The sequence below is a fragment of the Styela clava genome, chromosome 13 (genome assembly GCF_964204865.1).
Source record: "Styela clava chromosome 13, kaStyClav1.hap1.2, whole genome shotgun sequence".
Taxonomy (NCBI): domain Eukaryota; kingdom Metazoa; phylum Chordata; class Ascidiacea; order Stolidobranchia; family Styelidae; genus Styela; species Styela clava.
In genome coordinates this window covers 6,975,064-7,000,716 of record NC_135262.1, presented here as the reverse complement: position 1 = coordinate 7,000,716, position 25,653 = coordinate 6,975,064, and the positions used below count along the sequence as shown (strand labels likewise).

Sequence of the window (25,653 nt, the reverse complement as noted above, 5' to 3'; positions counted from 1 at the left end):
AAGCTAGGTTATGCATACGGATGACGGTAATTGCGCCAATGAGAGAAGGTCTGACCATCAAGATAATTGTAGGTAATGAAGTAAGTGCTTCAGACAATGTAATAATATTCCAGAGCAAAAATTAACTTCAAATTCCTGTCATCGAAGCAATCACTCCTTGGAGTCTAGCTGTATATTTTTAATACAATGTTCTTCTGAAAACCAATATATGCTTTTATTTATTTGGAAAGCTTAATAATTTACGGTAAATATTAATAATCTTGTACTATCTTTATACAGACTACCTGAAATATGTCAATCTTGGAATATAATGGTGGGTCAGTCATTGCCATGAAGGGCAAAGACTGTGTTGCCATTGCTTCTGATCTTAGATTCGGTGTTCAAGCTCAAACTATCCACATGGACTTTGAAAAAGTCTTTCCAATGGGAGATAGATTATTTATCGGGCTTGCTGGCCTCGCTACTGATGTGCAAACGGTCTCACAGAGGCTTAATTTTAGAAGAAAGTTGTACGAATTACGTGAAAACCGTTCCATAACTCCAAAAACTTTCATGAGCATGGTTTCAAATTTGTTGTACGAGCGACGATTTGGTCCGTATTTTGTAGAACCAGTTATCGCTGGACTTAATCCAAAAACGTACGAACCTTTCATTTGTTCGCTGGACGTCATAGGTTGCCCAATGGAACCAGAAGATTTTGTTGTGAGCGGCACAAGCTCTGAGCAAATGTATGGTATGTGTGAAGCACTTTGGCAACCTGATATGGATGCAGATCAATTATTTGAATGTATATCACAATCCTTGTTGAACGCTGTCGATAGAGATGCATGTTCTGGTTGGGGAGCTGTCGTGCATATCATTGAAAAGGGAAAGATCACCTCAAGAAAGTTGAAAGCAAGAATGGATTGATTTCACATTAGGGAAATTTACTGGACTTCATTACATCACTGTCATGTGATAGACAATGTGTTACAAGGCAGCTACTTTGTTATTTTTTACTTTCATGGGCTGTTGAGTCAGTCAACATCTGGATGGAAAGATAGTAGAGGACATTCCCTCTCTCTCAGACTTGAATATGGTTCCAAATTTCTCCTTTCCATCAAAAATCACTATCTAAATTAACAGTTCATGAAATACAACACAGACAAGTTCGAAATAAGTCATTTTTATTGCAATACAGTGCTGAGAGTAGTAAATGCGTTATATACCTAATATATAGATGTGTATGGGACAAGGCAATGGCATAGGTAGTTTATGTTGTAGGTGTACTCCATTCAAAAAATTAAAAGCATCAATTTCTAACAGCGCGAACTAGAATGTTGGTATAGGAAAAATTACACATTTTCGTCAGCACTCTGGTCTATACAATAATATCCAATATTGCAGTCCACAAACAATTATATGGTTTTCTTTCATTTCCATAACAACGTTAACCAGTATGGGACTTCAACGAAGCACAGATTAGTTTTCACTAAGCATATTTTGGACTGGTGAATAAGTCCACAAATTTACATTCCCATAATCCCTTTCGACTAAACACCATGGCCTCTTCTATTCTGGTTGATAAAGGAGGCAAGGAATAAAGTGATTTTCTGCCGAAAGCCTTTAATAGAACACCATATTTTTATAGTGATATGTTAAAAAAAAGAATGAATTTTATTTATGAAACATAAAACATAGATGAGCCAAAGCGATAGTGGTGAAAATTGTGTGATAAAGAATATACCCTGATACATGACAGACAAGGCATTAGTGGCCATTAATCAGTGTAAAATACAAATATATATAATAAATTGCACAAGCAAGGTTACATACAGATACGATACATAATATAAAATGAAATACCTGCGTATATTAAAATAAAAAATGTTTACATCAAAGAAAATGTGAACTGTTTGCTACAGCCTCTACGACCAGATATAAAGTTTTAGATAAAAGCAAGCACATACGAAGAGAAGTACAGAACTCACCCTGATTACAACAGCTTATCTATCTGATCACTTTGAATAATGTATAAAATATCAAAAGAAGAAAGCAAAACCACTAAATGATTTTGATAATAATTAAAGTTTTCTGTAGCAAAGAACTAATACTGCTTTGCTTTCCCAGATTTGAATGATGATAATAGCAAATATACGTATGCCCTAGACTCCTATATAACCCCAAGGTGGAAAAATTATTGACTCTGAATATCCACTTGGAAGAAATAATGATAGATAATGCAATATGAAATTGTTTTTATCACACATATCAGTAAGGCCATAAAAATGAAACTTGTTTTGTTTATATGAGAATAATGGGTACTCCCGTAGTAAGTGTACCATGTTAGGGTTAGGCCATAATTTTTATTCCTATTTTCCTTATTTTAGTTCTCTATTACGAGTTTGGGGACTGTTTGTGAAGCCAAGTAAATATACCTCCTGCCCATAGGTTTTAGTTCCTTTACACAACTTGATGTAAAGTAGGCGAACAAAATTAGTTACCTCCATATTGGTGCGCCGAAGAATGAATACATAACATCATGAAAGTCAAAAATATAACACGTTCATGCCTTTTACCAAGTGGTCTTTCCACGTCAAAGACCACTTCCATCCCCCATTGGGATTACGAATATTGAGTTATTACACAAAGGTACAAATGCATGGATCACAATTCTACCTAACTGAAATTAAAAAACTACTTACCTGATGAAACACAATTAATCGATTGGAAATTTACTATTACAAGTAGCATAGTCAAACAAATATTAAGATAGGATTTTCATATTTATCCCGGGGGGAGGAAAGTCGATAAGACAGCTTAAGCATATGGCGAAACACTGCACTGCCTCTCCATGTCGAGTATGTGATCAGTCATTCGATTTCGGAAGCATGGACTTAATGGTGAAGGAAGCCGTAGATAACTGCTAGGGATATTACTGTAGTGAGCAAGGTAATATGTTATTTGGAGATGATCCTGCCAGTCAGGTGAGCCCATTTTGGGGAATTGCATAGTAGCACAATGATTCTGTCTTCCATTTCCATAAAAAACGCAACGTTCAGAAACAATTTATTGGCGGTGAGTTTGATAATATTGTGAAGAGTCATTACCAAAACCATTTCTTTTTCTTCTTTTTTAAAAATGCTGTTTCTGCTACAAAATAGAAGAGGAGAGGTAATTTTAACGAGTTACAATCCTTGTAGTAAGTACCATTACGTAACCAACATGCTGTTAGTAAGTTATTAGAAATGTCATGGGTTATTAGTGAACAAAAATTTACAATATAATTGCTAGATAAAAGATATCTAGCATATTTATTTAGATCAAAAAAATCAATTGTTCAGTTTAGTAGATGCAATGGCCTGATGGTTAGCATAATGGACAAAAACTTATAACATTGTGTGGTCAGGAGCTCTGGTTCTAAACCTACGGTGAATTACCTTACTATCCTTGTACACAAGAGTGAATATGGGAACACGGAGTTGGAAGTAAATACAGTAATTGTTATAACAGGTTATATTGATATCTAATTTGCGAATTCCAACAGAATTTATCGCCTAAAATCATGTACCGTAATCATTTTAGGGTTCGACACGATATATGCAAGTCGTGTCTCATTGATGAGTGAACCACTTTTCATTAATTGTAACACGATTCATACACAAGAAATAATCAGTTTCTGAATGCAATCAAAAATCAATGCTGAAGTTGTTTCATTATGACTGGAATATCCAAAATCATTGTTCAAAATATTGAAAAATTTTTTTTGATGAATTTGTTCTCAAATTCGTCATTTCAAAAAATAATCCAGATCACCTTTCTTACCTTAGGAGATGTCGGTACAACAGCACTCAAAGAAGTGCTCGCCAATCGTGCTACTGATTTTCTTCGTTTTTCATATGTTTGTTTATGATTTATTAAATCTGGAATGTATTTATTTTACATGAAGATTCGACTGGCATGATGAGTATGAAGCATTCTTCAAAGATTTGTCACTTATATCTTATGAAACCTACGGTATGTTACACGGTTACCATTTTTAAATCTCCCATGCCAAGTTAAATCAGCAAGAATAATTATCGAAAATAGAGGTCAAAGTGACACAAATAACAAGTCTTTTCGCTGAGTTGATGAGTTCGATAGAGTCGTTGCAAAACTGGACTTGAATCTTTCCAAAACTGGTCATCACCAATATTTATTATCAGTAGCGGAGTATTGATTTGACAAGATTAATTCGATTAACAGCCAATCTTATTCTACTTTTAGATTATTTATTTAACAGAATGAGTAAATTCATGAAGTGATGATCGTTCACAAATAAGAATTAACTTCACGAATGGTTAAAAACATTTTAGATGACACAACAACTAAATCACTATTGCATGCATAAACAAATCCGACATGTAATTTTAACAAAACGATGTATTGAAAATAATCAATGATATGAAATTTGAAACACACATAACATGCTATTCCCTTGAATTTATTATTAAATAAATAAGTAATCGTCAAATCTAGTTAAAATTTATTATATTACATTTGATCGATTTTGAGTTTATGGTAATTTAGAATAAAACTAGCAGTTTTCATACCAAATTGGTTAAATTTGATATTAAAAAGCTAGTCCAGATAATACATTTGGAGTTTATTCTAACAGAATTTATGAGGAAACACCTTGTTCAGGTCACATACACAGTATTAGCAAACCAGTTAAACATTCCAAATGTAAGGATGGAATTGGTGATAAATACGCAGCCAAATGGAGTTGGATTTGTATATTCATACTATTTGAAGTTTCAAAGAATCCTACCAATCAGTACAGTCGAAGCAATTAAATAAATAAAGTAAGTACCTTTATTATCTTGTTCTGATAAAGGTCTCGTCAAAACATTTTTAATTTCTGCGATCCATGATCTTTGTTCTTCTTGGTCTTCACATAGTAACAAGAAATCTCTGTAATAAATTGGAATCGCTGTGACAAAATTCATCATAATAGAGATGCATCAAAAACAATCCAGAACTTCTAAAATCTAGAGTGGGCTGTATTTTACTATCAAACATTACATTCATATATAACAAGTTATGTATTGCACATTACTATCTGCCATCTAGTATGGAACCGATGAACCCTCAGCACGGCGGTGTAGCGCATCATGCTAAGCGTTAGGAATATGATCACCACCGCACCTCTGATAACCTTGCATCGGTTCGCAGGTTCTAATCCCATGCGAGGATAGTTATGTGCGAGAGGATTGCTGGACTCTCCTTGCTTCAACCTTGTTTATTACCAATCATGCCACCTAAATCCAAGACGCTACTTGATCAGAGCTATATTTGGAGTCAAAGGTATCAATTGATTTCGATACAAATGTATCCTGTGATACTGAAGATTTATATTGTTATATTATTTGAATACTGACCTTTCAGGCGTTGTGACAGTTATCCCATACCCAGATTCTTGCTGACCGGCTGGTAGACCATCTCGAACTATATAACCATCTTGTCTGTTGCCTAAGTAGATGGCTCCTTTAGGATACGCTTCCTGTATTTAACATGGATGTTTAAAGAATATGGACCACCAAATGTCTGATGTCAGAAATCAAATATGACAAGTGGGGCTACGGAGATGAAGCTAGGTTCGTAATTTGTTAACTCCACATAGTCCAAAGTCCCGACAAATTTTAGATTAAAATCAAAATAGGTAATGATAATACATATAAATGGAAGGAAAAGCTTACCAGTGGTTGAGTAAAATATAATAATCTTCTGTCATCTAAAACAAACCATCGTTTCCTATACGGTTCAGTTTTCTGAAAACAAATTGGAATGCAAGATAACAGTGAATGCTGAGAATTGAAGATTCTGACTACTTCTTTTGTAAATCCGCTCATTTCTTTCATTATCTGATTATTTATTCATGTGTCAACCACATATTTTAAAATTCTATGGGGCTAACATATATTGAATTTCCGCAAAAGCACTTCTTATGATTTGAAATTTACAACGAACGAATGCAATAAGTTCATTATGTACTTACTTTTGGTCCAGTTTTCGACATCCAACCTTGTTTTTGTTGATTCCTGGCCATTCTTTTTATTATCTTTAAAAGGAAAAAAATATTGATGGATTGTGTAAGTACGTGTCATAACCTTACATTACTACTTGAAATGATATGTGACTCGATCGATGGAGCATTGGGTACTCCTGTAGTGTGTGTACCAGCTTAGGGTTAAGCCATAATTTTGTTCCAATTTTCCATATTTTAGTTCTATTATGAGTGCGAGGACTATCAGTTTTAGGCAAGTGAATATACCCCATGCCCATATGTTTCAGTCCATTTTCACAACTTGATGTAGAATAGGCGAACAAACTTAGTTACTTTCATATTAGTACACATACTTCTGGAGCATTGTTGGGCTTTCTCTCTCTCTGTGTCAGGGTGGTTTATATAACTGCTAATTGCCAATCGAGGCAGTATTAAGATTGTCAACTATTGCCATACCTGGCATGGCGGAGTTATATTAACAAGTATCACGTCAAATCCAGAATCAAAGTCTGAACATTTGCACTACCTATATAAACATTGACCACACATGTCTTACAATTGTCGCACGGTTGTCCCATTGTTCTGAGTCAGGGTAGATATACATTGTGACGAAATGGATGAAGTAAGCATATGAAGTGATATTCATGCTATGTTTTCTGGTCACAACAGATATAATTGTTTGGTAAAAGGTTAGTATTCATATGAAGTGAAGGGCAAATGGTACAAGTGTTCAACTTGACATTTTGAGAAACCCCAAATAAACTACTTATATTTCATATTTACATAAAAAAATTCTTACTTCGTCATTTGAAAGTTCAGAATATTGTTCTTTTAAATTAGAATAAACTGTTGCACGGATTGTGATGTACCAATCAACTGCTTCCTGTCAAACAAACACAAAAATTGAATATAAACAATTCCAAATGCACTCAAAAATTCAATTTGTATCAGGCATCCTGGATTATCAGTTCAGTAACTTTAAAGATATCAATTTATATACCTCATCTCACATTAAGCATTATGTGTACCAATATGGAGGTAACTAATTTTGTTCGCCTATTCTACATCAAGTTGTATAAAGGGATTGAAACCTATGGGCAGGGGGTATATTCACTTGGCTAACAGACAGTCTCCGAACTCGAATAGGCTAAATGAGGAAATTCAGAATAAAATTATAGCCCAATCTTAACCTGGTTATGAGTGTACCTTATAAATTGGGTTGCTATACTAAATCGAAAAGATTATTTCAATATTCAAAAACTAATAGTAGCAGAAAATGCACACAGGCTAATATTGTCATCATTGACGGTAAATATTATATAAATTATGAATATTTCAAATCTAATAGCATGTCTAATTAAAATTTCGCATCCAGATATAATATATAAATATTAAAATATATAAATAGTAAAATAAATATTAGGTAAACTCCATTCGAAAGTATATATTGATTAATAAAATCCAAAGTTCACTTTGCATAAAAAATATTTTGAAGGTGATCAATAACCATTTAAACTTATTTTTAATGCCGCAGACACACGATATTATAATTATCAATTATGATATTAAATTCATCATAATCACAAGATTATTTTGTAATTTCCAAATGGTACAAAAGTGAAATAGCATAGCTGTAATGATTCCAATGAAGGAAATCACCTGTCAATTACCAGTGGCCATTCTTATAGAGTCTTGTTAAGAAATAAACGTGAATGGGATCGCAGAAGAAATTTTTTGACCCGCCTCATAGGTCATAAGTCACCCAAAAATACATTATTTCATGTTTAGCTATATACTGAAAAGTTGGAAATATTAAATAGCATACAAATTTATTTAAAAAAAAACTAAGAGGGAATTTAAAAAATAAAAGAACTTTAAAACTCTAATGACTCTAAATCCCTGACAAGATTTTTTGATTTGCAACTTCTTTACAATTGACTTACTTTTGGAATTTTGCTCTTAAATTTCAAGCGCAAAGACTGCGTCAATTCAATAGCAGTAGCAGGACCGTTTTACGTTTGGAAAATTTGTCATAGAAATAACATCAATATATTTTGCTGATAAAGCAACATGGATTAGATGACTCACAAAGGTTGCTATTATAGCTGACTGCTTCTTACAAAAGATTATTAGAGCTTAAAAAAAAATTTTTTTCGGTGTTTTTTTTTTTGTTTAACAAGTGATTTATCCTAAGATTCTATAATTTTTTTATTTATTTTATTATATTTCTGTGTTTGTGTGTGTGTGTGTATGAAAAACACACGACTCACAAAGGTTGCTATTATAGCTGACTGCTTCTTACAAAAGATTATTAGAGCTTGAAAAAAAATTTTTTCCGTTTTTTTCTTTTGTTTAACAAGTGATTTATCCTAAGATTCTATAATTTTTATTTATTTATTTTATTATATTTCTGTGTTTGTGTGTGTGTGTATGAATTAATATTATACTTTGAGATGAGTGAACACATATACCACTTCTTTTGGTAACACATTATTATTTGAAAATAGAATGTTTTAGCCGTTACCTAAAGTTTGGTTGGCTCTCCTGATTTCATAATTCATTTTTATTGAATATTTTATAATCTGTTATGCTGATTATGGAGTCAACATAAACTCATATTTGAAAATTTGATATTATTTTATTACAATTTTATTAAAATCATAAATTTTCAAACATTAATTTTTTAAAAGGTCAATTGTATTTCGAAATGAAATGAAAAGCTTCCTGCACGTGACACGAATCATTACTTCCAATGCAGACATGCTGCAATATCGTGAGAACGACGCTACATAGCTGGTTTTGAGCATGAATTTTCAATTGTCATATTTTTGGGTAGGCCTTTGGCATGCTGCATTCTACTAGAATTTGTTCAGTTTGAAATGATGCCCATTTTCGTTAGCCATACCAATCATTGATGACAAAATATTTATTAAAAAGACCACATTTTTTAAATTTTGTCACACTAATTAAAATGTTTTCATACAAACAGCTATTCTATGATTTTACCTTAATATAATTTTGATTTTAAACAATATAAATAGACCTCATTCAAGCAAAATTATGATCTATTCTTATTTATAAATATACAAATGTATCGCCTAATGTTTGAATTGTTGAATAACTATTCTCTAGAACTGGGTTTCTCAAATTGCCTGGCCACAGAGCGGTTTTCTGGTGGTTAAGAAAATAGGCCTAAATACCATTTGCGATAACTACGGTGCATTAAATTTAAATAAATATTTCCAATTCTTTCATCATAATGCATTCTTTCGCTTTGGTTTATCGGCTTTTTTATTATTAAACTTGCCGCATGAAATAACAGATGGAAACCTGTTAAAGACAAAACTAATTTTTTTTAGAGAAGAGCAGGGAGTCACAAGCGTTGATAGTCTTTAGAAGGGAGCCAAGGACCACTAATCATGAAGTTTTCAGAATCACTGCTCAAAACATATCATCAAATTATTTCGTCATCATTACAGATTCAAATATTAAATAAATTGCCACAAATACAAATTTTGAAACGAATAAACGTTTCATGCAAGCTTGACGAAAAGAAGAAATGAATTGCTTTGTACTTAGCAGCATTATTGGATTCACTTCCTTAATCTGCGTAATCTTATCATATTTTTATTGTTCAGTAAACACGGAAGCAATAAGTGTGCAATCAACAGATTAATGAGTCGCAGTTAAAAATGGATATTCCAAAGGTATGTATAAATGTTGATAATTGGGGATGTGATTAATAAAAATTATTAATTAAATAATTAATTATAAATAATATTTTTTTCAAATATTTAAGGAAATTCGCTCAAACCAACGTCATCTCTCATCTGCACACACTCTGAGCTCTGAGACTATAAGGAATCATAGAGTAAAATTACGCTAACATTAATTAATCAATTAAAATAAATATTCTCTGGGCTATTGTAAGTGACACTACAGGAGAATTCCAGAAATTTTGCATGTTGTTAGATGCAATATATTTTTATATTTCAGCTACATGTTATGTTTCATTGTCCAATCAATTGCTTTATTGAATATGGAAAAAATTGCACAAAAGTTACACACAAGACTTACTTAGTGGATATAAAAAATAGTGTAAAATATAGCGTGACAATACAGGACAGCAAATCCACCATGCATTAACGTTACATTGTGTTGTGCTGTGAATTTTTGCGATGGTACAGCAGGCTGCAGGACCCCATAATATTTTCTGGTGCAGTAGCTGAAGGACCCCTCTAAGTGTTGCTCAAGTTACTTAATGTAACACTGTAAATCCATCTCAATAATGTGCATATCGAATGTGACACTATAAGACATTTTCAACTTCGGAACAGCGGCCTCTGTCATCTCTTAAAATTATGGTAATAAATCGTTAAATGGGTGAAGACATGTCCTACAGCACTTGAAACATTTAAACTTTATTAACTTAAATCGAGTGTGTCGATTTCATATGAAATAACTGTATCACACAATCAAACACTTTGTGTCACGAATCATCACAAAATAATATGTCAATTACACAAAAATTTCTACATTTCAGGACATTCTCTAAAAACCATCAAAAACTTGGGTGAAATTTTAACTTTTTCGGTGAAATGGATGCAGTCCACTAAAATTCTAATGTCTTTTGATATAAAAAATACAAAAAAATTACTTTCACTACACTTTCAATAATAAAATTGATGAAATTGAACTTTTGCTTGGAATGGCCCCTCTAAGGTCATAGTTTCATCACTCACTCAAAAATAGAGGTGACTGATCTCAAAGCGAAGTTCGTGCCACCACTGAGGTGCCAAGAGGTACTGAGAGTCGGGGACTATTTAAAATTATAGTGTAGAATTAGGCCAAATCAGAATAAGCTGGGATGAGTAAAAAATTTCAATACCTAAAAATAAAAGGCAACTGCTATATAATATATGGCAGTATCAAATGGAACAAAAGTCTCTTTTTAAATCATGCTTATTGTAAGGCATAAATATACCAAAAATAACAGCAGTGACAAATTATTAGCAAACAAAATATCAAAAATTATCATCACCATATTTACTTTGAATACTTATTATACAGTAAATGAAGTGTCAGTATAGCGCAATGACAGGCTACAAATATCAGTAAAAGGTTAAACAACGCCCACGAATATCCATCAGAATAATAAGGCTTAGTAAAAGACAACAATGCACATACCTTTCCATTGTCAGCATAAAGATAAATATGTCTAGTAACACCATTAACGAGAAACGATAATTGTAAACCATTCGGATGGTCGATAATTTCTGGAGATAAAGTTGCATGTAATGTTGTTAATGGTATAGACTGCTTTGGTTCTTTGGCCTGTAAATACAAGATCATATTACTGTAAATCTGTAAATTCATATTAACGCTATTCACAACAGACCAAAATAAAGAATGAGAAATCCAAACTACGTAATATAGTGGGAGCTTTACTATTATTGTAGAATTTCACTGTTTTCCAATACTGGTGCGCCGGGTGGTGCATCGTGCTAAGCATTAGGAATACACTTGTGGTCGTACCTCTGATTACCATGTGTGGGTTTCCAGGCAGTGGTTCGCCATGTGATTAAATTTGATATCTTATTGTTTCTTTATTATTAAATGTCACATCAAAAGATCACAACACACAAGATATTGCAATATCATTGCACATAATTTTGTATTCAATATATCTTTATTTAGAGTAAAAGACTTTTGAATTGTGAAAATATCATTGTAGCTTTACACAGAATATTATTGCATCATACACGCAAGAATTGCACATACTATTTTCATATCACGTCGCAACAAACATAATATTGCACATGATTACAACTTACAAGATTGCTAAAAGGCCATTTTGCATTCTGCTTAGTATGCCATAATGAAAAAGTATTTTCCTAACTGACTTTTATTTTGCTATCGATTGGGTTTCTGCAAGACTAACTACTTATCCGTCTTCTATGCTTTCGATGGAGCAGTATGCATATAATGCAAGGATGCTGTAGCAAGAGTAAAGATAACTATCCTAAGTGATTCAAGAGTCTTGTTGCACACTAACACAAATATATTTCTGTAACGTTTCGTCTGACCAAGGTCTTCCTTCTACAATTATTTATCAATTGACTTTGGTCAGACGAAACATTACATAAATATATTTTATTAATGCTGTATGGAACATATTACAGTCCTCAATCTATTTTCAATAACCAGTCGCAATTGTTTTAATAAGATGCCATTACAGCTGTATAGTAGGATATTCAAATATTTTGCCAAACCAAAATCCTTAGATTTGTTTTCCTTTAAAGCAGCATCGATTGTAACCCTATCATAGCCAGATATGGGCCTTAGATAACATATGTTACCAAGCATGACCGATGTTTAAGCTCATTCAAATTTTTTGTTCAATTTACTACGACTCATCTATTGAGTCATATATACGTCTAATATATTACATTTAATGCATAATGGTTAGTCATGGTACATACTCAACGTAAAAAAAATATACCGTCACGTATCTGCATAAAACACTTATGTGTGTTTTACTAATAGCAAGTTGTATTTTCATTCAAAAATTTAATCTTATGTGTTAAACGCCTTTATCTCCCTGTGTGTGTGAATCTTGTAAGTGTGTTATCCTGTAAGTTGTAACAGACGAGAAATTGATAGTAATAACTCATATTTATTCAAAGCCTCATATTATTCTGTGATGCGATACTATTATATTATGTGTGTTTTTTCTGCGTCAATATCTTACATGTTTGTAATGTGTTAATATCATGTGTTTCAAAATATGTCGCTATCTATACATTTAAATATTACAATTTGCTACGTGTGACGATTTGACAAGAGCTAGTGTGTTTTTATGTGACAATATTTTTATGTGAAGATAATAATCACAATATCTTGTGTAGTGCAATGTGAAAATTTCGCATTATTCGAAAAAGGTTATTCCAGAATGTATTTGAAAAAGTATCTTATTTGATTTTGGCAATAATTATATTTTGGAATTTATCATTTTTCAAAATCATAATTCTTCTGACAGCTAGCAATATTCTTAAATATCAGTGACTCGCACAGTGCCATGTTCAGAGAGAAATTCACAAATGATAGTTTTAAAAAAACAGCAACTTTTTTTGTTTCTCAATCCTAACTCTTCATACTTACTTCTTGTTTTATATAATATTTTAACGTTCCCTCATTAGCATCGAGAACAAATTTCCGAACTCTGTACTGTTTATCTTCTTTTCCCCGTTTATGCAAATTACCGACTAATCTGCCTTTTTCATAATGTGCTGGGCCACCAGGTTGCTTGAATTCTTTTCTGTTGTATTTTGATTGAATAAATTGCTCTTTGTACACTCTGGTAAAATAAAAGTTAATTTGAGAATAATGGAACACAAATTCGTCACAGGGGTGGGATTAAATAATAAAGAGCTTACTAAAATATCAGTACAATACCTCGAAAAATAATAACTCGTCAACTATTCCAAAACATGGCATGGATTGGTATTCATTCAGACGAGAGGCTAAAGATCGCAGGTGAATAATTAGGGCTGTAGAGTCAGAAGTCGGAGTTTGACATATTTTCAATTGAAGACATAATTTTATTCCAATGTAATTCAATTTCGATTAAAATCTAAGTTGACCAATCCTACCAGCCTATTACAGAAGGTCTAGATAAGCCCATGTTTTTAACACAAAATTGTATTTCTATGGGAGGTAGGAGCTGGAGTCAAAATTTCTATCAATCTGGAGTCAGAAGCCACAGTCAAACCAAAATCATTTCCGGATCCCGGTGGAAATAGCTAACCTCCTGTTTCAACATAATTACATTAAACAGGGTTGGAACCTGCGGACACAAGCAAGCTAATCATTGGATAGATGGGGAATGTGTTGCCTAGCTTGAGCTGAACAAAGAGCTGAAGATAAACATATATTGCTGTTAATCAATCCACAAAAATCTAACCCATCAATAACATGCAGTTCAGATAAATAACTTACGTGTCTAATTATTAATTAGAAAAAAATAACAACCAGTTGTGCTATTATCAAGTGAGATAATAAGAAAGCATCTTTGGAATTACGGTACTTAAAAAACCTTTCCAATTATTGTAATTGCATCTTAGATATATCTATGTTTTAATAATTTAAAAAGATTTCTATCTTACTTGATGCAAAGTTGTATCTTACCTAGAGCCTCATTCATTCTTAAAAAAAGTTCTTAATTCAAAACACTTACTGTGGATCACTTGATACTGGTTTATGATAATACACAGGTAAATATTTTTCTAATTCGTCATTCACAACTTCATTTCCTCGCTCACACATGAACTGAAAACAAGTGGATTTGTTACCATTCGATTAGTTGCATTATGACAAGATTTTTCTAATAATTTTCGATAATTATACAAATTTTGTATTTGATTATTAGTTAAGCAAGTTCATCAAACAATCTATATCCCCTAATTTCACAATTCTATTGCATATCATTTATGTTTACATTACCAGTGCCATTTTTAGGTAGGTACATAGTTTATAAATATAAATTTTTTGAGGCAATGTGCAGTATATGAATCTGTGGTATATTATATATATAGTATGGAACAAACACAATCTATTCTAATATACCATTCGCAGTTCACAGACGAGATTGCATAGGAGCTTGGCTCATATGTTACAGACTGTATTCATATTTCATGGGATAAATTTAAATCTCAAAGATGTACAAAACCAAACAAACTATCGTTCTAAAAATATTTTAAAATAACATTTTTGAATATTGAGTCATGTTCGGCAAACAACATATAAAAGATAATGTTTATGCAACGAGTTTGAATTTGGCTATGCAATGAAGCGACGACAAATAATGATTTGATTTGTTTTATATTTTTACAGTTCTTAAGAATTGGATGAAAGCATTTTTTATCTTACGGTGGGACTTATTGAAATTGTTTGAGCTAATTCAAATAAAACTATTTTAAAATTACATCCAACTCAAGTCCATGATCCTGAAAACAAATAACTGGCTGACTAATCCCTTCTCAGCATGAACCTGGAGCCATCTTATCGGCTTTCCTCTCCCCTGGATAAATATGAAAATCCTATCCTATTCCCTCAAGAATTTGAAACACTACATACAATTACGGTAATCTCGAATCGATTCGAATATTAGATTCACTTATAAAATAACAAGAAAACTGTGATATCAGTGGAAAATACTCACCGCAACGGAGTCATCATCCCATTGATCAAGTTTACATGATTTAACTCGACTTATATGTGTTCCCAACATTCGATGAATTCCTGAACAATTCACACAAACAAACACGCCAACATTGCTCGATGCCCATTCTGGATCTATTGTATGAAAATCAAAAAACATTCAAAATTACATAAAATAGATGAGAGGATTATCTTATGGAGGTATTGAATTTATCATTTTTATAGTAAACTTATTCAGCTTTTCTTCAAATCTTCAAACTTGTAAAAGCCGAGTTTGCTATTTAAAAGAAACATTAAATTGTCGGTAGCCTATTCAACCCATTTTCTCATTCTATACTTTTTGGATGCGATCATTCAAAACTTGAAAATTTACAAAATACAAATATGGTCAATATAGTACATCAATTCGTGAAAATCGAAAAAAAAAAAAAATTGATTTTGTTTGCTGTACCATTTGTCTCATTCGGTTCCATTACATTTGAACCCACGTACATTTGAACCCATAATTTGAACCAACGACAATTGCACCTGCATACTATCGCAACCTATGGACCTGCGGATATTTGAACCCATACTAACCCCAACCCATGGATTTCAGCACCCACATATAGATTGAACCCGCGGATATACAGATGCAAATGTATGGGTTCAAATGTACGTGGGTTCAAATGTATGGTCACCATCTCATTATCAAAGAGCAACTTTCAGTTTTCAAAACTTTAATGCTCTGATATTGGGAGAAACAAAAATAATGTGCCCCCCTAATACCATGGAAATTATACCTATAAACCTGTTAAATTAATCAGAAATTAATCTCAACTTAAATAGCACAATGGATTGTAATAACAAAAAATTGTTTAAAATTCATGCAGATACGAACACAAAAATAATATTGCGTATTATAAAATTTTCAACAGAAAATTTTTTTAAATTAGTAAAATAATTTGTACTTACCAAAAAACAGAAATGAAAATGAATCAGTGAGATGCTGGAATTGCTATTTCACCTTACACAAATGATTGATTCTAAACTAAGAACAAAATAAACTTATCTCAGTCAAAAATAGTGGCAAAATGTGAATATGACTTTGAATGAAAGGACTGGAATAGCTATAATTTGGTATAGGCTAGTTCATTATACCTTCCTTAAGTGTCTTGGGTTGAACAACAAAAAAGCCGGTAAAAACAGAAAGGTCCTTAACCACAGAGCCATGGGAAACAAAACCGTTTGTGTAAATTTATTCTGATTCCAGTAAAATTATGAAATTCTTTGATATGTCATTATTTTGATGTAGACATATTTTTTTAATTCTTTAATTTAAATTTAAATGCGATTGATCACTGAGCAGAGTTACAGTCAAGTTACAATTTCAATCAAAGAGAATTTAAATAAACAGAATTTGAATATATCCTAAAACTAATTTCTAAAATTAATAACCTCAAGCTATGAAAAACTATTATATTGGTGATTGGTAATAGAAAATAGGGGGAGCGAAGGTTAAAAGCAAATTAGCAGCAGTAAATATACATAATTAAAAGCAGTTGATATACGCTTTGCAAATTTTATATATATATGTTATTAATATATTAGTATGTCATATTATTGTAATATTATATCATTATATGAACGGTGAAAAATTGATTTTCAAAATATTTTTGACTGGGATACTAGAAAATAATGTTAATGTTATGAAAAATAAAAAAAATTAAACATTGGTTTATAATAAGCAATCATGCAATTATGGTAATTAACAAAATGATGGATATTAGGTAATAAAAACTTAAAATAGCAAACTTGACTTTTTAATATAATCAATGTTCAATCTGACAGATAAACTTAAGCCTACCCACAGAATCATTCCAAATAGAATTTCGATATGTTTTTAATTAAAATAAACATAATAATTTAATTTCAATAAATATTGATTGATTTGATTTCAAAAATATTATATTATTGTTAAGACTAAATATTCCTTCACTTTAAATAAAAAGACAAATCAAGCCGCACATAAAAAAAAATAATTGGAAATAACAAAAAAAAATTGTTTGGTGGTATTCACGGTTGTCACAGCTGATCAATCGATGGTAATATTCTTGCCACCACAATACAAGTTTGAATTCTTGGAGGGTAATTGGACGGTCCTACTACTTACTGAATACATCGCAAAACACCGCAAACAGCGCGAAACAGGAGGAAGACAGTGCAAAACAGCACGCAAAACAGAGAAAAATTCTGCAATGAGTCGGGGTGGTGCCTGCTGGTGACACATTTTGGGTACCGTAATTTGGAACATTTTCCATATGGATACAGTTTTGATTGATTTGGCTTTAGGGTTAGATAAAAAAAAAAGATAAAATTTCACATGATGACCCCAAATCTGGTAAATAACCTTGTGAATATACCGGTAAACGTGCCGAGACGAGAGGCGCCGTGATTCTTTCGTGGCAGGAGCCGTCATGAAGTGGTAATAACTGCACCCCTGTTTGGCACTGGTTTCCTCTGTTTCGCGATGTTTTCCTCTGTAATACCTTGTTTCCCTCTGATTCGCGCTCTTTGTGGTGTTTCGCGCTGTATTCAGTAAGTAGTAAGACCCGTGATTGGGTGATACAGTTCTGCTGATTTTTTTCACCATTATATAGCAGGGTGGCTAACGAAAGTGAATTTGTGCATCTACAATGATTAAATGTTCAGCTAACCGCATACCAACTTGCATTAGTAACCAGACGAGAGACTATAGTTCACATATAAATATTTGAAATATGCCATCGTCTCTCTTACCCCGGGATAAATATGAATAAAAAGTATTTAAATTTTAATAACAATACAGGGAGTCCTCAAGTTACGACTAACGCTGTTTCGAGGTTAGGAACACGCACTCCATAATGCTGTTTTGAGGTTACAAACGCACTCTATAAAAAATATAAATGATAATACTGTACTGTACAGTATTTGCTTTTATTCATGTGATATGAAATTGTTTTCTGTTTTTTTAATAAAGTACTTCTTTGCATTATTTGTACATTTTATTACAGTACCATACTTTACAATACAGTACGATATGTGTAGAGTAATATATGTGCTGTACAGTATAATGTTCCGACTTACACTGAAATTCGGGTTACACCGCGTCTCGAGAAGGGAACAACGTCGTAAGTCGAGGACTCCCTGTAAATTAGTTTGAACTACAACTACCAATATACAGATAGAAATTAGCATCCAACTTGTAATTTTTAAAGAAGTTTGCCAATAATATCTGAATATTGTAATCTGAAAAATATTTATCGCACCAGCAGACCTGCTCATTGCAAGTTATTTTACAGGTCGAATTCATTGCAGCATTGTAGTTTATTTAAACGTAAAATGAAAGCACTTTCTAGACACCTTAAAATACATTCATTGAAAAAATACCACATCAGCATTCATATTACTGCCTTTTCCTATGATTACCTGCCGCATTGCAATCTGCACAATATTTGTTCTTGCCTATTTGCAATTGTTCCAAAAGAATTTTCTTATTCCTCTCCCCCATTTCTACAGCTGTGTATCTCAGTGAAAATTAAATCCAATAAATTCATGTAGTATCCAAATATGTACTTCAGTACTTTGCATTCTATATAATGTCTGAATTTAGAGTCCCTCAAGCATACAGTTAACCTTCCCAAAACAGAAAGCAGTCAGAATATAAATTTTAAGTATTTTATTTGATCAGCTGATCATCCTAAACAGCTGCTCTCTAACGACAACACGCGGTAAACGCTTAGTTAGATTAAGATAGGATAACATTTTCATATTTATCTCGGGGAAAGAAAAGTCGCTTCTTATCAAATTTAAAATTGAATGCCAAACAGCAATACAAAATTTATTTTATTTTAGTTCAACAATTTTTTTCTCAAATATAAATTTTGTATTTGCGTTTTTTATTTGAGATAAGCTTTGCGTTTTATAACTTCAAATATATATATTAAATTAATTAATAAGGCGTGTTCGATAAGCCTCTATTCGGTGCCGGCCATTGATTTCGAGTATCCGTGTTTCCTCCGTGTTTCCCCGAAAATAAGACCTACCCTGAAAATAAGACCCAGCATGAATTTTAAAAATGATTTTAATATAAGCCTTCCACTTAAAATAAGGTCTAGTCGATGGCAAAAAATCCTACTCGTTTTTAAGGATTAATAATTTAGGTTTAGTAGTTATTGGACACGTAGTGGACATAACGATCGTTTCAATATTATGTTGTTGTTGGACACGTAGTGGACATAACGATCGTTTCAATATTATGTTGTTGTTGTTCTTGTTGTTCTTGTTGTTGTTCTTGTTCTTTGACACGTTTTTAAAAAGTCGCTTTTCTCTTCGAATACTGGACCAATTGCTTTGAAATTTTCAGTGGTTGAAGATTAATTTTTTCGCTAGAAGGCTATTACTTTTGTTTATTCTTAAATTTTATATGAATCCTATGAGATATGATATTTCATACAAAATTTCGCGGTATTTATTTTTACTCATGGGAACACTGTTTTACACTTATTTCAAGCGGTTTCGCGATCGATTGTCTTGCTCAGTACTACAGCTACTGTAGGTCGGTACTGGTAAGTTGCCATACCGGTGCCGTAACGCAGTGAAATTGACTTATTCCTTCCGCGGTATTACTAATGCTGCAATGCAAGTTTTATAGCCTATCGTATGCGGAACGGAATATCAGACCTACAGGTTCGGTACCGGTACTGGTAGCTCAGTACGTAAGTACGATACTGGTACTGGTGCCGGTACCGGTGTCTTACCACAATGAAATTACCGTAACTTATTCTTTCACGGTCCTACCAGTGCAGTAATGCAAGCGTTGTAGCACTTGTAGCCTACTATATTTGTTTATTTTGATGAGAGTCTACTGGAAACAACATAAAATTTGAAAGGGAAGAATTGTTCTGTGATCAATTATCTGTCCTAAAGTGTAAACAACATAAAATTTGCAAGGGAACAACTGTTCTGTGATCAATTACCGTATATGGCCTACAGTGTACAGGTAAGATGCTGCCTGACTGCTAACTCAGTACCGCTTGACACGTTTTTAAAAAGTCGCTTTTCTCTTCGAATACTGGACCAATTGCTTTGAAATTTTTAGTGGTTAAAGATAAAAATTTTCTCCAGAAGGCTATTACTTCTTTTTTCGCTATGACGTCATCAAAATTATGTGACTCTACGTGTCCATATATTTGAGCATAGCTCTCTTGTTGTTGTTGATCTTGTTCTTGTTCTTTGACACGTTTTTAAAAAGTCGCTTTTCTCTTCGAATACTGGACCAATTGCTTTGAAATTTTCAGTGGTTAAAGATAAAAATTTTCTCCAGAAGGCTATTACCTTTTTTTCGCTATGACGTCATCAAAATTATTGCCATTGGGTGGCGCTACGTGTCCATATATTTGAGCATAGCTCTCTTGTTTTATATTGAAATGTGTTATTTATAAGTAAATGGATACCGGTTTTCATATTTTGTATATTTGAAAATCTTGTAATTCTCTAAATGAAAATAAAAGACGTCCTCCCCCAAATAAGCCCTGGAGTTATTTTTCGAAAGAAAACTCAAATAAGACACTGTCTTATTTTCGGGGAAAAACGCCTAGGTGGTTTTTATATTTTCCAACTGATGTGTCATATCTTTGGACCTAGTTTTTCCTGTTAAAATTCCAATGTTCTAAAATTAATAAGGTGTGTTAGGCTATACGAGTACATGCCTCTATTTGGTGGTGGTCATTCTTTTCAATGGATAATGACGGTCAACGAATAAAAACGATTTTCAGTGTTTATGGATTCTCGAGATCTTTTTTTGATACACTTCAAAAAAAAGGTTAGGACTGAATATATATATGTTAGATTTAACCTCGGATTACTTTTAAGATATTATATGTTTTTTTAAGAAAATATGGTCTGAAATTTGTTGCGTTTTCATCTTTTCCCATTTACAAAGCGTAGAATGTCTTCCATGGAAAAAGTTCATAATTGTACATTCAGTCGAGGATGATTATTCTACTCTGTATAACTGCAAATGATTTTTTTTTTCTAAGAGACCGGCAAATCAGACAAAGTAAACTTAAAATGCCAACTATTTTTGTTCTGTCGATGACGTAAAAAATAAACAATGATTTTAAAAGTATTTCACTTTTCTTTTTTTGGTTGAAAACGAATACATTGCAATATTCATTATATACCCACATAGTAACTGAGATAACAACATTCAGTTTTATAAATATAAGTGTTTGGGTATATCTGATCTATATTCGATTTAATGATGTTACCATTTCACTTAAAGTTCGTTTTTTATAGTTCTATTTTTTCTAAACAAGAACTAAAGCAAAAAAGGTTAAGGTTAATCTTGTCTTCAGTTAATACATCTAAACATTCTTCATAACTTTCTTTAAACACCAATTGTAAAGCTGTATTTCTAGATAGATGAAAAAGGCGTAGTAGATCCAAGTTCGACAAATTAGATTTTGAAACAACGATGATCAAGACCTGTGTTGAAATATATTAATAATGATGATTAACATAAGCCACAAACGTATACAGAACAACTTTATTGTAATTTTGTCCACTATACACAGGACTGCCATAACGTCCTTATTACTAAGATTTGTCCTTATTTTGAAGGTCTTTGTCTTAGGAAATGTTTTTGTCATTATTTCTAGGAAATGTCCTTAGGGGTAGAGGTTCTCATACCGGGCACTTAGATTGATGATTTATTATGGTTGATTTGCTAGAAATGATATTAGAACCCCATTGTTTGCTGCGTGCATTCATGATGTAATAACAGCAAATTAATTGCCACAATGACAAAACAATAGCCTACCGGCCAAGATCAGTTCGTGTGACTTAAACATTGAGGTGTTATATATACACATCTCAACGGACTTGAATCAAAATGCCACTTGGAAGTGAGATGGAAGAAATAAAAAACTGCTGTAATAAATATGTTTTGCGTGCAAAGTATGATTAGAAATTCATTGTCGGCTAGAATTTAATAATATTCACATCACATATGCGATCTGGAAAAGCAAATCATACTTACTGTGGCTCCGGTTGCTTGAAGAGCTGCTATGGCGTTCAGATAATTATCGTCCGATTTGCCAGATGTAAAAATGATAATTAAATCTTGTACGTTCAGGCGATTTCCTACTTCAGGCAACATCATGTTGCTAATGAGATACCTAATTGCTTGGCCAATATTTGAACCTGATGATTGGTAAGATAATAAAATTTATTAAAAAAAAAGCATTTTCTACTAGATGTATACCTTTCGTTTCTTCTCTCATTAACTCCACTCACCCGTGCCGTCATATGGTAGTAAATCAACAGCATGCCAAAATTCCGAATGTCTGTCTTCTAGATAATCATTCAAATAAATCAGATTTTTCTTGTCAACTATACTGTTGTAACGCATTATAGAAATTTTTGTAGAATCTGCTGATAAGGAAAAATGCCTAAAAATACAAAAATTAGGAATAAATTTAAAATTTCCAGCAATAAATTGCTAATCAGTTTTTTCAAGTCTTCCATGTTTGCAATGACAAGAGCTGTTCTATGAACTTTAAATTATATGAAAAAAATAAAAACAATTTTACCCTAAAATGTGTTTGACAAGCTTTTTCTGCAAAATCCAGTCTTTCGCTCCGACAGAATCGGATGAATCCAGCAAAACATACGCATCGATGACATTGTGAGGAGGACAGGGAGCTTGAATAACAAAACAATATATATAATTGATTTATTATTTTGTAAAAATGGTTTAAACTGAAACTTGAAACAAGCATGCTGCAAGGTGGTAGAGATTTCCAGAAATCGTTTTCTACCAGCTTAGATAGGCCACGCTTTTTTATATACGTTAGGATATTTTTTACTAATCCCCCGCCACTAACGCAAAACTAGTAATTATCCAGTTAGGATTAGAAATGACATGAAAATTTGAATTTCCAGTGCCATCTGCGAAATATGCCGAATTGGGGGCTCCCGAAGTATGCGAACCAATATGGCGGACATCGGAATGTAATATGTGTACTAGGTTAGGGTTAGGCCATAATTTTAGGTATAAATACTACGGGAGGCTCTTGGCTAGTCTTCGAACTGATAATAGGACTAAAATAAGGAAAATTGGAAAAAAATTATCGCCTAACCCTAACCTGTGCTGTTACCCATGTTACGTTCCGATGTCCGCCCTCTTGGTTCGCATACCTCGGGAGCACCCCGAATTGTAAAAAAATATGTCGCTGATTGATATACACATGTCACCAATATTAAAATTTAAAATACTATAGAAATTTTTTAGGAAAATCCCAGGAGTAGAAAGCCTAACACGACTTCTGCACACTTGTAAAAATGAGTTTACGATATTCGGTTTCTTGTTTTACTCTTTATCAACAAAATATAATGAAATAGCAAGCAAGCGTTTAAAATATACAAAGCTGAAGTTATTGAAATAACTTACGTGCACAACAAGGTATTTCTCCATTCCATTGTTTATTTCTCATACATTTGATAGTCTTGCTCCCCGTTGGATGCAATGCATAATTCTGTTGCAGACATTTAAAATGACATACTGACGTCACTTGGTTTTCTCTTGTACAAGTAACATATCTGTTCGGAACTGTTTCATTGATTGATTCGCAGCGATCGGCTTTCAAAATAAACAGAAAGTCATGCTTATTTTGATATTTTAGTAATTAATTGAAGAAGATATACAACAGGTATTGCAGACTTTTTTTTATATATAAAAAAGGTTACAATTCAGATATAGCTTCAGTTACACTTAGCTTAGTCTTAAAGCAAAAATTTTCACTTGGATTTCGATACTATTTACCTATGCATTTCGATGTAGTTGAGTTGGTCCAATTCGTTCCTGAAAAATTTTGAGCGCATTCAATTTTTCTCGGTCCCACCAAAGAGAAATGAGGCTCGCATGTAAAAACACATTCTGAACCAACCGACGTTCCATTAGTGCAAAATATATGTCCATTTTCCGGAATTGTAGGGTAATTAGAGCAAGAAATATCTGTAAAATGAGGTATATTATTGTCTTCAAGTCTGTAGCACTTTTATCGTTTCTCGAGTTACTTGGTTTCTACTACAGTTCCTTGGCACATAAAAATATAAATCGCAAATATGACAAACCAAATGTCATCTTATCAACGACTGAATAGCCCATACAAGTTACAACGCAACATCTATTCTCCTCGCCTGGGTACGTTTGTACACAAACATCAGAAAGAAATAATGAATAGCACCCGGTGAAGTATGACCCTGCGTACATTTGCATCTGTGAAGATTTCACACAATGGCGGGACTTACAAGAACTTCACAGTGAGTTGTGATGCAATCAAATCCAACTAATAGATTTCCATCCAACGAACAGAGTGAGGCATTAAAAATACAATATGCAGGCCGTCTCACGTAATGTGTTTATTCGCCCAATTAATTTTTAATTTGATGATACTGGGGCATTAGAAAACTCACGAAAACGTCATCTTATTGAGATAAATTTCCTAGAATATCTGCTCATATTTAGCCTGCGCAAATCGTGCTGTTGTTTGGGGTGAAACAATTTCGTCTCACAGTAGCCGAGGACAAGATATAGAATTGGGTGCAGAATTACTGACAAATCTAGTTTCAAGTCAAACTTCATATGTTGTTCAAACGTGCCTGTTATTGATGTACATTGCACTAACGATTATACTGTTTCATGAGACTGTTTTCGGCTGGTTTTATGGTAATAGCATTCCAGATTTAGGTTATGGTACGGACTATTTTATCCGCAACCACATAGCACAATTTGCATTATATATATCGCACATTTGAACCCATATACCGATTACACAAATAAAAGAAAATTACGTTACAAGCAGATTTTGCATATTCAAATGCAAATCCCATTTTTTTTTATTAAATAATGAAAAAAACTTACCAGCGACAATTACGGAAAGTGTTGTTGCTTGGATAATAAAAGTAACCGTTAGTAAGTTTGTCATTCTTGATGCCGCATTAATGTGATGTAACTTCGACTAATTACATTGCGTAACTGCCATTCTTCGTCGACGCGAAAGTCGAGCGAATACTGTATATGGAATACAAAATTCCTGGTATTAAAACGCCATGACATGTCAAACTTTGTTTCATATTAATTGGACACTGAAGAATGTGTTGAAAGTTTAACTCTTTCCGTGACATATATGGAAAGAGCGTTCGTCCTATAATAATATTAATTGGATACGGAGTGTACATAAGAATCGTTTCGTATATTGTTGTTGTTGAGTGCTTGTTGCTGTCGCGAAAAAATGCTTGTGTCTATATATTTGAGCATCGCTCTCTTGTTGGACACGAAATGTATATATGGATCGTTTCGTTATTATGTTGTTGTTAATCATCAT

The 25,653-nt window shown here is 32.8% G+C and overlaps 3 protein-coding genes across 6 annotated transcripts; 1 reads left to right on the top strand and 2 right to left on the bottom strand.

Annotated features, from left to right (window-relative positions):
• The first annotated feature begins 251 nt into the window (after window positions 1-251).
• LOC120333273 (proteasome subunit beta type-3-like) lies at window positions 252-1,196 on the top strand. Its single transcript, XM_039400667.2, has one exon. It carries the CDS (start codon window positions 292-294, stop codon window positions 907-909), a length of 618 nt encoding a protein of 205 aa, XP_039256601.2. The 5' UTR covers window positions 252-291; the 3' UTR covers window positions 910-1,196.
• A 109-nt stretch (window positions 1,197-1,305) lies between these two features.
• On the bottom strand, window positions 1,306-18,941 carry LOC120333265 (arf-GAP with dual PH domain-containing protein 1-like). 4 transcript variants are annotated; one of them, XM_039400655.2, is made up of 13 exons: window positions 18,692-18,925; window positions 16,199-16,274; window positions 15,246-15,379; window positions 14,262-14,353; window positions 13,187-13,382; window positions 11,213-11,359; window positions 6,825-6,908; window positions 6,017-6,079; window positions 5,718-5,789; window positions 5,400-5,521; window positions 4,832-4,932; window positions 3,805-3,902; window positions 1,306-3,132 (listed from the first exon to the last, which is right to left on the bottom strand). In XM_039400655.2, the coding sequence occupies exons 3-13, from the start codon at window positions 15,312-15,314 to the stop codon at window positions 3,115-3,117; spliced, it is 1,062 nt and encodes a 353-aa protein (XP_039256589.2). In that variant the 5' UTR covers window positions 15,315-15,379; window positions 16,199-16,274; window positions 18,692-18,925; the 3' UTR covers window positions 1,306-3,114. The 4 variants fall into 4 exon arrangements, with proteins under 4 accessions (XP_039256589.2, XP_039256590.2, XP_039256586.2 ...); XM_039400656.2 differs by having other exon boundaries at window positions 16,199-16,269; XM_039400652.2 differs by lacking the exon at window positions 16,199-16,274 and having other exon boundaries at window positions 18,692-18,941.
• Window positions 18,942-20,823: 1,882 nt separating this feature from the next.
• LOC120333268 (uncharacterized) lies at window positions 20,824-25,327 on the bottom strand. The gene is made up of 7 exons (XM_039400661.2): window positions 25,191-25,327; window positions 24,090-24,281; window positions 23,718-23,906; window positions 22,858-22,969; window positions 22,562-22,716; window positions 22,305-22,468; window positions 20,824-21,751 (listed from the first exon to the last, which is right to left on the bottom strand). The coding sequence occupies exons 1-7, from the start codon at window positions 25,252-25,254 to the stop codon at window positions 21,557-21,559; spliced, it is 1,071 nt and encodes a 356-aa protein (XP_039256595.2). The 5' UTR covers window positions 25,255-25,327; the 3' UTR covers window positions 20,824-21,556.
• Window positions 25,328-25,653: the final 326 nt, after the last annotated feature.

Excerpts from the sequence above, each read along its gene's own strand:
- LOC120333265 (XM_039400652.2), bottom strand. The coding sequence starts at position 18,773 with ATGGGGGAGAGGAATAAGAAAATTCTTTTGGAACAATTGCAAATAGGC. Across the intron at positions 11,360-13,186 it reads AATATTATATAAAACAAGAA|GCCAAAGAACCAAAGCAGTC; the intron begins GTAAGTATGAAG and ends TTGTATTTACAG. Across the intron at positions 3,903-4,831 it reads ATCAGAACAAGATAATAAAG|ATTTAATAAATCATAAACAA; the intron begins GTACTTACTTTA and ends AATACATTCCAG.
- LOC120333273 (XM_039400667.2), top strand. The coding sequence starts at position 292 with ATGTCAATCTTGGAATATAATGGTGGGTCAGTCATTGCCATGAAGGGC.
- LOC120333268 (XM_039400661.2), bottom strand. The coding sequence starts at position 25,254 with ATGACAAACTTACTAACGGTTACTTTTATTATCCAAGCAACAACACTT. Across the intron at positions 24,282-25,190 it reads ACTTTCCGTAATTGTCGCTG|ATATTTCTTGCTCTAATTAC; the intron begins GTAAGTTTTTTT and ends CTCATTTTACAG. Across the intron at positions 22,717-22,857 it reads CTTGTCAAACACATTTTAGG|GCATTTTTCCTTATCAGCAG; the intron begins GTAAAATTGTTT and ends TTGTATTTTTAG.